This window comes from Plectropomus leopardus, chromosome 15, assembly GCF_008729295.1.
Source record: "Plectropomus leopardus isolate mb chromosome 15, YSFRI_Pleo_2.0, whole genome shotgun sequence".
In the NCBI taxonomy this organism is placed as follows: Eukaryota; Metazoa; Chordata; class Actinopteri; order Perciformes; family Serranidae; genus Plectropomus; species Plectropomus leopardus.
This window is the reverse complement of record NC_056477.1, coordinates 19,708,647-19,721,583: the sequence shown is the minus strand read 5'-3', so window position 1 is coordinate 19,721,583 and position 12,937 is coordinate 19,708,647. Positions and strand designations below refer to the sequence as shown.

Sequence of the window (12,937 nt, the reverse complement as noted above, 5' to 3'; positions counted from 1 at the left end):
TCTGCCCCAGGGGTTATATTATAAAACACATTCCTCCTCTCTAACCTTTCATCCATTCAGTCAGAGAACTTTTTATAGCCATCCAGCATTCATTCATCAACTTTCCATTGGTTTGAATTTCGCTCATTAAAATTCGCTCATAATGGATGTAGAATGAAAACAAGCACCGCCGTGAGGACATTTAACAGCACTCTGCTCAGCATCAAAGTGAGGTAGTGCTAACAAATACTGAAAAGTTAGACTTTATTTCAGTTATGTAGAGACAACTAAAATTCCAGATAAGTTGTGTAGTGCATTTGCAAGCTAGCCAAATAATTGTTGATTTAGAATATAATGATTTCTGGGTAACATACAGAATATGAGTAATAAAGAAAATTTGCCCAGGTACAGTACTGCATCTATTGTTAAAAAAAGAAGCTCCCTTAGAATAGCGAAGATTGCTTGAAACGAGGCAAGCTAGTACAAAACAAAACAAATATACAGTATATGATGGGAGATAAATGTGGCGTACAGTATGTTACAATGTAAAATCCAGCGATAGTATTTCCAATAAATTAGAGCCACGGGAGCACTAATGTCTTATAGGGATTTTTCGTCAATAAAGCGAGGGCAGTGCATCAGCCCCGGGGCCGGACCCTGAGCTACACAGATATGATTATGATGAACATAAACATACAAACATAAAGCGACAGCAACAACAAAAACAGCTTTCCATCCCTCCCAACCCATTCATGCTTTTTGTTTAGCCAGTTTTCATGCATTCAAACACACTCAGTCATCAGTCAAAGCTCATACTGACACTACTTAAAGAAGCATCTATGATGTGTTTTGCCATATATTGTAAGTCATGATATAACTGTTTAATATTGGCTTGTCATTTTCTTTTGGTAATTTGGCCACCGAACTTCTGATATGGGATGAAGAAACAGTATTAGTAAACTCAGTGCCCATTACACTCGTTCTCCATCACCTTCCTGTCTCTAGTCTTCCTCCGTCTCCACCACGCTCTCAGAAGTTGTAAGGTGAAACCAGGACGTTAACCCTGGCCACATGCTTTGCCTGGAAGGTGCGATCGCTGTACTCAGACATGTCCACATCCACACTGATCTCCTGCGGCCCGCGCAGCTGCTGGACCAGTATCAGCTCACCAGTCTGCCTGTCTGAGCGCTGCATGACAAAGATGCCTCTGGAGTTTCCTCCCACTATGCCGAAGCGCAGGCTGTCCGGCCCCGTGCGCCCTGGGGCGGCGGCGGTTGCCATACGGAATAGTGTTGCAGGAGTCTGCAGGTTGGAGGTCAGAGACAGGTAGTGGAAGGACACGGTCTTAGGAGCCAGGTGGCAGGAGCGGCTGTCCATGGGGCAAGGGTTTCTCTCACACTGACTGCAGAGAGAAATGAAGGAAATGTTAAAGGGACTAATGTTCATGACCTCATATGTGCTGTGTGTATGTGTGACTTCTCTTAAGTCACAAAGAAACAGTTATAAACACTTTCCCACAGGAATGGGTTAATTATTCAATCATTTTCTTGAGAAAAAAAAGGCTGTATTACATGACACCTGCAAAATACACAGAAGCTAGAATTTACCAACTTGTTTTGTAATGCCCCCTGCTTAAAGGGACAGTTCACCCCCAAATCAAAAATACTTGTTTTATCTCTTACCTGTAGTGTTATTTATCAGTCTAGATTGTTTTGGTGTAAGTTGCCAAGTATTGGAGACATCAGCCGTAGAGATGTCTGCCTTCTCTCTAATATAATCGAACTAAATGGCACTCATTTTCTGGTGCTCAAAGTGCGAAACATACATTTATAAAAAATCAACAGTAATGTATCTTTCCAGTAATCATTACCTGGTGTGAGCAGTTTCATGTAGGAACTATTTTCTCTCTATCCTACTGAGCTACTGAAATGCGTCTGTTCATGGACGAGAGGCTTGTGCTTGTGAGCGTGCAAGACATAAACATTAATTGCGAAAGGAGTTCCTACATGAAACTGCTCACAACAAGGTCTGTGGATTATCTTGAGTAATTGGGTCATGATTTCTGGAAAGAGACATTGCTGTTGAGTTTTTCAGATGTATTTTTGGCACTTGAAGCATCACTAGTTCCATTATATTGAAGGCAGAAATCTCTATGGCCAATATCTCCAACACTCCACAACTCATTACAAAACTGTGTAGACTGATAAATAGCATTACAGGTAAGAAGTATAATGCATTTTTTTTTAATTGGAGGTGAACTGTCCCTTTAAGCAGGGGTTTTACAGGACAGGGTGGTAAATGTTTTCCAGTCTGTGTTTGGCAGTTGTCATGTAATCCTGCCATTTTTTTTTTACTAAGAAAACGATTACATAATTAACCTATCCCCGTGGGAAAGTGTTTATAACTGTTTCTTTGTGACTTAAGAGAAGTGACACACATACATTCAGCACATATGAGGTCATGTACCCTGAAGTCTTGGATCATAGCAAGCTCTAAACTATTTCTGTGTTGTGGGCAGTACTTCCAAACTTCAAACCATTTCTGTGCACTACAATCTCAGGACCTGCATTTATGATGTAGTCTGAAGTGGGGACACGGCTACTGTCTTTCTTGATTCTCAGCTTTCTCCCTTGTTACAAATGTTTTCCCAAACATTTATTCATCCCCTTTGCTGGCAGCGGAGCAGTACTTCACCACATTGATGGTTCAGTAGAAGCAGACAGAGCTTTGTTTCATGCTCTTAAATGAGGCAGCTTGCTGATGACTGGCAAATAGGGATGTGGAAGTTATAATGTCTCCAAACATTTGGCCAGGACAGACGTTCTACATGGTTTTAAAGAAAAAAAACAAACAAAACAAACGTCATCTGGTTTAATTCTGCTGAGCGTGCATGTTCTTTGTCAGAAACGATTTGCTTCACTGTGATACAACTATAACCACAACGCTTATGATTTACCATCATCAATTATATTGGTTATAATGACACTGTAATCACTAAAGTAAGATATGGAAAAATTGGAGCAATAACAACAAAGTCTGATGGGAAAAATAATTATGACCAATCAGGAGATCAGACAGGTTTTAAACAACAGTTTAGGAAGATTATCATCAGGATTTCATGTGCACAGAAAATGTAATAATCTCTCATTGCACAGAAATACCGTAAGCACACACTTAAAGGAGCTGCTGTGAGTCAAAGTAGAAGCAGAAGGTTGGTTGATCAATTGTGATGGATGTTTGTAAAAGTTTCAGTAATGATTCCATCTGCAGTCTTTGACTTCTCTTCAAAAAAAGGTTTGGTTAACTTGGCAGTTCGTGATGTTGCTGCATCGCCAGATCTCAGCAGTTACCATGGCGAGTTCAGTGTTATGTCTACCATAGCAGCGATGGCCCAAACTTAAGTCCCAAGTTATATGAAAGCTGAATTTCCCTTTACATATAGGAGAACTCTGAGACTGTAACACCTTATCCAAGTGCACCTCGTCAATGACACTTGTTATATGCATTTTAATGTCTAATTGTGCATGCGGACAAACTGGTATGGTTTATTGGCACACCTGAACACAGCAAAGATGAGTATGTCTTGCTTTTCTGAGTCAAAATGTCCACCAGGAATCCATTAACGTCTCACAGTTGGGTCTGATTTAGCTCAGGGTCATTTGAAAGTTAATGATAATTTCCTGCTGACACGTGGACGATGGGTTCCTGTTTTATTTTCTTCTACAGCTTTCAAAAAAGCAGACAGGTCACATTGGGATGTATCTACTTACAAGGGCGATGTCTTGACGTAGCTGATGTTGCCATGAGAACGGGGACACTCTGGGTTGACGCACTGAAAGCCTCCCCCCGTGTTGATACAAGTTGTCCCTCGGCTGCAGTTGTGCTGCTGGCTTAAACATTCATCCACATCTGGAAGACAAAAACAGCGGAGGCATGTAAGAATGAGAAGCAGAGAGAGAGACTTGCCAGACTGACTCCCTGCTTCCTGGTTACCACAGTCTGAGCAGGGGGTGCTGTGATTGTTTATTTGGTTTTTTAAGTTTAGTCTCCCACAAACGCCTCATGTCCTAAAGATCCCTTCTCTGCTGGGAAAGGGTGAGGTCATTCATTCCACTGGCAAGCATTGTAAGCTTCAGGGTGCAAATGAAAGTGGTAACGAGGTTCGGGGCTGACAGACACCTTTGCAGAAACTAATAGCTTTGGCGCTGAAGGCTCCTCATCTTTTTTAAGTCACAGGTATTCCTCTCTGGAGCTGCATACCCAGCCAGATCTGCAGCCAGGGCTCTGTGAATGAGCCTTTGTCCTCTGTTCCCTCATGTCACTCACCCTCACAGCTCCGCCCGTCTGGGAGCAGCTTGTAGCCGTTGGGGCAAGAGCAGTGGTACGAGCCCGGGACATTCACACACTCGTGGACGCACAGCTTCCCTCCTTGGTCCAGGCGGTACACTTCACATTCATTTACATCTGTCAAGAAACAAAGAAGTGGATGTCTTAAACATCTGTCACATGACCACGCCAATGCATTATGCATATAAATGAAACTCACGCACTTCATACAGTTTGCAACGCACTCAACTTAAATATGTTGTTTCTGTCTCTCAGGTTGTCGTCAGCATTTCTGTCCCTTAGTTTTTCTCTTTGAGCATCTCTGACATTAACACATTTGAAAACCTGCATGAAATCACTTGTTTCAAAATCTTACTCAACCAATTACATCTTAAAAACAACTGAACTGTGACCTAAATGGATGCTAATCAGCTTGTGACCTCTCGAGAGGATTATTTTGTTTGTCACAGACTGGCCCTACAGATTACTCTCACTTGTAACCATATTAATCACTAGAGGAATAAAAGATCCCGGTATTTTTCAGGCATCTTTTCAGCAGTTAAGTCCCTACAACATCTGCTACGTGCCCTGCTGAGATGTTGTTTAGCGAGGCATCAACTCGAGGGCAGTGCTCTATAGCTGACCCTGCCTCCCTGTGAGGAGCAGCAGCAAAAGGAGAACTTCCCCACAGGGATCAATTAAGTTAACACGTAATTACAGCTCACCCTGACAGATACTGTTGTCAGAGGTGCCACTCATGTGGAAGCCTGCATCACAGCTGCAGTGTTGGGCTCGGTTCACTTGAGCACAGCGAGGTCTCCGGCTGAATGCTGGATCATTCATGACACTCCACTCAGGTGGTGCTGCATCAGAGGAGAAAATATTAAAGTTGAAGACCTGTGCTGACATTTAAACCAGTGGCTTCCAACTGGTGGCTAGCAGTCAAAAAGTGTGTCGTGAGTCAATTCTGAATGGACCGAAAGTGACTCGCAACAAGGTCGAATTTGTGAAAAACTGGCTGGCTGTTTTTCTACCCTCCCCAAAGCTACTAAGAATTTTCCTTGAGCCTCCCTGAATGACTTGGGAAAAAAAGCATGAGGTGCTCACCCCACATGATGTGTTCAAGGACTGTCGCAAACTTAAAAATTCAACAATAATTTCTATTTTTTTGGGGGGGGGGGGGGAACAAAAAAAAGAAGTTTATACAATATACAAAAAACTTAAAAGGTAAAAAAAAAAATCTAAAAAATCCTAAAGAAAATAGAAAAGAAACAAACCTAAGACATGTTTTTTTCATACAGAGGTCTGGGGCAAACCCCCAATGTCCTCAAATCCTAGAAAAGAAATACCTCTGTTTTTAACTAATTGCACTTTGTTCTTGAAATATGTTTCATTGTGTTTTAAACCCACATGTTACTTACATTTTGTCAAATAAAATCAAATATGTGGTTATTTCTCTTAAGAGTGGAACTTGAACTAATGACTAAGTAGAAATCTGGACCCAGTGGCTGGACCAGTGGGGATCCACTGATTTAAACAAAGCTGAACACATTGTAAACATGTTAAGATGTAGATCAAAGACTCTAGGACATCTGTGGTACCGACCTGTCTGCGTTTGGTGCTGACAGTGAGAGCCGCTCCAGTTTTGGGGACAGGTGCATTTGTACTGGTTAGCACCTTCCACACAGGTACCTCCATTTTGGCAGGGATTACTTGCACATTCACTTATATCTGCGGGTGTAGGAGAGAATTATCACTGTGGTCAGTTTGTTGAAAAACTTGCAGTCCTGCTTCTGTTTTTATTTTATTTTATTTTTTCAACATAATGACGCACACAGTTCAAAGGCATACAAAAACAGTTACACTTTTGAAGCTATTTCCCTCAGAGATACTTTTTTAAAAATAAAAATGAAGATAAGAAACTTCATTTTTGATGCCCACCTTTAACAATGCTTTCATAGTTCTTTTTGTAATCTTTGCTTTAGGCTCGAAATTCTCAAAAGTTTATTCAGATATCTTTACAACCTATCAGTGTGCCTTTGTCAGCCTTGACAAAATGAATAAGACTGCTAGGTGCTGTAATAAAATACATATGACAATTCACCACAATGGTTGGCTGAAATAATCTTCAAAAGCATAAGGAAACATGATGGCAATATTAGGCTCTGAAAGAAAAAGAAAAAAGTAATACGTCACCAAAATTAGAGAGTCTCTGTAAGCCATTTCCATCCACTATTAATCCACAGAGCGGCAATGAGTGTCCACCCAGTTTGATAACTGATACTTAAGAATGAGAAACTGGTACTGTCATTATGGGCACAGTATGTCAACCGTGAGTCAGTGATGCCCTTTTATTTGTTCTATTTGAGGAAAACCAGTAGTTATCTTGATGACATCTAATGGGGGTGACTATTAAAGAGGAACGCCATCTAAATTAAGAATTCTAATATATTATTTTCCTAACCTATCCAAGTTCGAACAATATTTGTGAATATGAAACAAGAGAAGTACATCTCAAACTTGTGATTTCATTGAGTATAAAGTCTAGAGCTGCTCCATAGACAATGCATGGGATACTGGTTTTGTTGAACCACAGTTTGTTTGTTTTTTTGTACCCAAATGAGCTTTATTGTGTTGTACTTTTCGCAGTTCTGAAACAAAAAATGTACCCAAATAGACAGTCTAACACCATAGAAATAACAAGTTGACTTGAAAATGGGCATAGTTCGCTTTTAAAGCATAATACAATAAAATCTACCTGCATCATCAAAGTAGAAGTTGGTGCTTGTCTATATGGATGCATTTTACTCACATCTTTATAGTATTGTGAAACACATGAGAGCAAATGCATACACATTTTTTTTTCTCTTTGCAAAACAAACTTGTGAAGTTTCCATAAAAATGTCTCAGGTTTGCAGCGGCTCTACTCATGTCTTATGCAAACTTCATTTATATGTCTTTACAAGTGTTTTTATGGCCTCCAGCTGGTTATGTGCAAATTGGTATAACATGACTTCTGATTGTGAGCACAGTAGTACAGTTTTTGTCTGATTAAATAGAAAAAGAAGGTGATAAGCCTTCATAAAATGTATCACTTGATACATAAATACTACAAAATGCATTCAAGTGTCAACAACAGGAGGTATATTAGTTCATCATGCCTCATGATCTTTGTCACTGTAGTCAGCACTGAGACTTGCGCAGATGTTCAAATTATGAAGCAGCTTGTGCTCTCTGAGGCCACAGTCTACTGGATGACAACCAATCCCTTTAATGTTTATTTGGCTTCCCCTGAGGCCACCACTCGGCCATGACATGAAAAGGCCCACTTCACTCTGCTAGATATTTTTAAACTCTTCTTAACTTTAAAGTTTTCACACTCTGTCAATACCGCTTTTTAGGCATGTCTAAATTTAGACCTCTTATGCCGGGGCTGAAAAACATGAACAGGGATAATACTGTGCACTGTCGAGCCTTCTCGTGTTGTTTTAACCATGAATGTCAATAAACGTATGCACATGTTCGACTGAGTGCGCCACTTGGAATTTTTGGAAGAGTGCCACCGGCACAGGCTGAAGGGGCTATCAATAGCATGCTTAGCATACTTCTGTGCTATCAGACCATGGTTTGGGTATAATGTCTGGACCTAACCCTGTCCATTGGGACTGCTGTCAAAGGACCAGGGAAACATGAGCAAGAGAGGTAGGGTTTATCTTTCAGTAGCCCAAGCAGTGCTGTGCACGAGGAACAGAAACCTGGAGGGTAAAGCACCCCACAGTGGAATGCAGTACAGGTGTTTTTCTGTGTTCAGAGACATTTAATGCCATTTTAACGAGGGCTTCATTCAGTGTGCCGAGGAGCTCCAGACACTCGAAAGAATGCCTCTTTTCTTTGCCTGTTATCACTGTAATTGTGTGTGTGTGTGTGTGTGTGTGTGTGTGTGTATCTCAGTTTGGCTTCTGGGCTGCCATCTCTTTTCAGCCTGGCATCAAGATACTGTTGAGCCAAGGTCGCCCAAAAATTGGTGCAAGGATTTCTGCTCGACAGTGAATAATGCCATAGCAGGCCCGCTCAAAACATTCCTCCAAATCTTATTCAGGTGGTAGTGCAAGTGTGTTTTTACATGGAAAGAGTCATGATTGCGTGAAAAGGGTGAAAAGCTCCTAATCCTGTGATGAAAACATACCAAAGCTCAGCTGAAGTGAGACTGCATTCCTGACCTGAATCAAATGTAACACTGGTCTCACACATGGTTAAAAATGAGGATTTGTGGCAGAGTGTTTCTGCATCTCGCTCACCTTTACAGATGGCACTGATGCCGGTCCAGGTGCCGTTGTCCCGGCAGACACGTGTGGCAGAACCGACAAGATGGTAGCCCTGGGAGCAAGTGAAATGGACCTCATGTCCGACAAAATACTTTGAGCCAAACTTGGTTCCGTGAGCAGGGGCTTCCAGAGAGGGGCAGGTGGTGGGAGCTGTGAGAGAGAGAAAGAAAGCACGAGAGGGAGGCTGGTCACATGTGGAGTAAGCCTCCCGACATCCTCTGGCATTCTCTGCCTGGGGATATACACGTGTCACTGGGCAGCGTGGAGCCTTCATGGGAGAGGACGCTTCAAATGCCTCATTTACAGTCAAGCAGCAGTTAGAAGAGTCCGAATTTCACCAGCAGCCAATGGTATGCTGTGTTGCATGCTCTGGAAAATTTAAGACTTTTATAATAAAGAACGCAATGACATTACATAACATTATACATGAATTACATTTTTTTACTTTTATGAGGATGCATGCTTCATCCAACCAAGATAAAATATTTCCTAATCGTTCAACCTCCAATGAAAACCACTGCCAGCACACTTAAGATACTGTATGATGAATCAATCTCACATGGCCAGACCTCCACAATTTTCAGCTTGTGTTTCTGATATAAGGAAAACCCATTGTGTCCTGTTCTGACCGCTTTAAGTCTTTGCATGACATCACAGGGGTTACACAGTGCACTGTGTTTTTTGCATGTATTGTATATAGGGAAACACATACTGTAGAATAGGCAAACAATGCCTAATGGCGATAAGTACTGAGGGAAGATGGAAAATGCTGCACAGTATTGTTTAAATAACATTATTAGCAAGTTATAATCTATATTGTTTGACACATCCATTTATTGTAACTATATCTCAGGACCTGCAACTATGCATGTGCTCTTTAGCCCATCTTCAGTGGCTTTGACAAAAATTGTATGGAAATAATTTTTTAACATTTTAATTTACATTTATTATTTTTGTTGACCTATAAGGTGAGTCTTACATTTTCCAATTTTAAAAATGTGTATCATATGCTCTAAATAAAGAAAATACAATTTTTAAAAAACATTTCATCAACTAAAATGTGCGTCATACATCTAAAGCTCTCTTAATTATGCCGAGCTGCAATAGTGGTGGCCAGTCTTGAATCTGATGAAAAATAATTATGCACACAACAACAAAGATTTGTTGCCACATTTTGGTAAAACATATTGATGAATGCTCATTTCGGACTTTTAGGGATTTTGAGAGGGTAATTTCGATTTATTAGGCTTTATTATCTTCATCATAAGGCTCAAAAATGTTTTTCAGCTCTAGACAGATTTTATTTTTTCATCTCTTTCAATAGTAAGGGTTGCCGACCCCTGCGCTATCTGAATCAAAAATGTATTTTAATTATTTTTTTAATTTGGATTTTTATGTTTAGGTCATCCTGATCTGAGTCTTTAAAGCAGGTGGTGCAATACTTTCACCACCGTCTTTTCATTTTGTTGAGCCTTTATTGATGTAAATGTAAAATATCAGCTTCCTCCTGTCTTGCCAAGTACTCTCCAGAGTTATGGACTGCACTGGTCCATCACTAACAAATTGGTCTCAGCGTCCGCTGCCAAACAACACAATTCCTCAAATCCATTTCCCCTGTCAAGTACCCAGCTCTGTAACAGAGATGGCCTTGCACTGTTGGATGAATATATAATCCCTTAATAGAATATCTGGCTCTCTATTGTCAAAAAACTTTTTGAAGATTGACTTCAAACAATTGAATGTTCCCAAAATGTTGTAAATTTGATACTTTGGAATTTTGTGTTGCTGAACAAAACCTCAGCCATATGATGCATGCATGAACTTTTTACAGTGTGGATAGTAAATTAAATGACTGCTCATTTCTGTAAAATGACATGCTTAAAAGAAGGAAAGGTCACGATTATCTGTTTGGAGATCAATGATAAGAAAAACAAATGAGCACATTTAGATACAAAATGTGGGTCAACATCACATAATATAATGCATTTTTTAATTTTGTGGAAGAATTTTCGGTCAAAGGTGAAACAACAAAGATATAACAGGTTATAGTTTGATTTGCCTCGACCACACCATTAACTTCAAAAGAAATGGCATCAAAGTTTAGCTCCAATGCAACATTTTAAAACTGTCACTGATGCTATGACCTTTCCTTCTTTAATTGTTTCCTTGGGTGGTGCGTGTTGTTATCTGTTTATTACTCACCAGCTGACTGGTCAGCCTGAGGTAACTTGGAGACAGAGTTCTGAAGTGTCGCCAACTTTGATTTCATGATCCTGAGTCCCTCCGTAAATCGCATCTCCTGACCTTTCAGAAACTTCTCCATTTGACGAAGCACCCCAACCACCTGGTGCTTGTCCATGCACGTCTGTGAATAAAGCAGAATGAAGAGTTATAAAAGCACCTTGGCGAAACATTTCAAAATGCGATGACTTTCCAACAAGAAAACGAGCGCAGGGGTAATGGTTACCTCAGTTTAACTGTTGTAAAACATAAAACATGAGCTGCGGATAAACATTAATGTGCAGCTGTGGAACATGATGTAATTGGAAATAAATCCATCGCATTGGTGGGCACATGGTTGTTATGGTTACAAAGAGTTTTTAATGATATTAAACTACATTATGTAACACTGACTGTGCTTTTACCGTACTTGCGTGATAGTTTATTTTATTTTAGACTATATTTTCTTTTCACTATTTTCCATTTGACCTCATTGCACTCACATGTGAGATACTCTAGGCCCAACATCTCTCTTCTCTTCTTCCTCACCCCCTCCGCTATCACAACTCTAGTGGCAGATGCAGCTGGACAAAAGCTGTCTGGCAGATGTCAGTAGGACATTAGTCCAAAATGCTGTTCCTCTGTATATTTTGCATGGCCGTAGGGAGGCACATCCTCATTGGATAATCCTGAATGGGGAGACTCAAAATAGCATGGGTGCCACGAGCAGTTACTTGAGGGAGAGAGCTTGACGAGCCATTACAAAGTTCCTCAGAGAAAGTGCCTCTAATCCTTTCAGGAGGGTTTATTAATCACATGCTCATTGGAAAGATTTCTCTGTTCTCCAGCATACCTTAAATTCCTGCACTGGCATTTGGAGGGCTTTGTACAATAACAACTAGCTTCAATGCATTAAAATTCATTGTGCACATAGTTTGGAGCTGTGCAGTAGTTCGACACTGCTCTGCTCCAGGCAAAGGGGAAATGCCACCAGCTGACAAGACATAAGAGGATTCATATCCGGATGCTACATGGGAAGTTTTTTTTTTTTTTGAAAAGTAAAAAGCAAAGAAAATTCTCCAGGAGAAAGTTTAGATCAAAAAGCATGCAAAAATCAAAATGTAAAATACCTGCACAAAATGGATGAAGTAATAAAAAAGAATAAAACATTGGTTGGGGTGACTTTTTATGGGTTATAGGATAATAGATTACTTTTCCTGAAATTTCTGATTATTTTACAAGAGCGGTATGCTCAAATTTTAAAATTTAATATAGGCCATCACACTTTGTTGAGTCCGATTGCTTAAGATGCTGATTTCTGAGAGTTAACCCTTTTCAAATCTTCACCATCAAAACAATAGGGAAAAATCTAGGGGAAAAGGCAAGTGGAAAGTATATTTATAACTATTAAAATTACATATTTAAAATTATGTTAAAATTATTCCAATAACAAGCACTTTTTCCAGGCCATTTTTGTTTTGTTTTAATTTAATTTCATTTAGTTTTATTCTATTATTATTATTATTTATTTCATTTCATTTTATTTATTTCCTTGTTATACTTATTTTCGGTAATTTTCTTGTACTGTTAAAATTGTATATCTTTATAATTTTTTGGTCTGTTTTTGACAGAAATCAAGCCGATTTGCTCATGTTTCAAAGGGTTAAACTAATGCTAAGTAAATTGCTCTTACCTGAACGGCGGCATGACCACTGTGGATAGCTGTCAAACACAACAAAAGCAAACACCTGCGTCGAAAAGACAGTGCCATCTCTGAAAGTCCTGTAATAATACTAATGAAAAAGTAATGCTGTTCCTTGTTGGTCCTCTCCAAGATTTAGAGGGCTTTTTGTTTAAGCTGCTTCGATAAAATCCAATAAAGTGCTATCTCTTGTGAACTTCTGTCCTCTGGTTTGAAGAGTTTGGAGGATGCTCATCAGGTGTCTGAGAGAGATGCGCTCTCTCCCGTCTCTTTATCTGCGCTCTCGGAAAGTTCAGCCTCTGAGCTCTGCACGCCACCTAGGTTTCCTTCAGCAAGAATCCCTCCCACTGAGATACTCCCAAACATTTGTATTTTCTTCTCTTTA

At 40.0% G+C, this 12,937-nt stretch overlaps 1 protein-coding gene across 1 annotated transcript; it reads right to left on the bottom strand.

The window, feature by feature from the left end:
* Positions 1–226: 226 nt before the first annotated feature.
* On the bottom strand, positions 227–12,811 carry LOC121954734 (fibulin-7). Its single transcript, XM_042502419.1, has 8 exons — positions 12,544–12,811; positions 10,833–10,995; positions 8,604–8,780; positions 5,911–6,036; positions 5,031–5,168; positions 4,306–4,443; positions 3,750–3,888; positions 227–1,381 (listed from the first exon to the last, which is right to left on the bottom strand). The coding sequence occupies exons 1-8, from the start codon at positions 12,619–12,621 to the stop codon at positions 1,009–1,011; spliced, it is 1,332 nt and encodes a 443-aa protein (XP_042358353.1). The 5' UTR covers positions 12,622–12,811; the 3' UTR covers positions 227–1,008.
* Positions 12,812–12,937: the final 126 nt, after the last annotated feature.

Coding starts and splice junctions, on each gene's coding strand:
- LOC121954734 (XM_042502419.1), bottom strand. CDS start 12,621: ATGGCACTGTCTTTTCGACGCAGGTGTTTGCTTTTGTTGTGTTTGACA. Junction 8,781..10,832: donor TCAGGCTGACCAGTCAGCTG/GTGAGTAATAAA, acceptor TCTCTCTCACAG/CTCCCACCACCTGCCCCTCT. Junction 6,037..8,603: donor CATCAGTGCCATCTGTAAAG/GTGAGCGAGATG, acceptor CTACACCCGCAG/ATATAAGTGAATGTGCAAGT.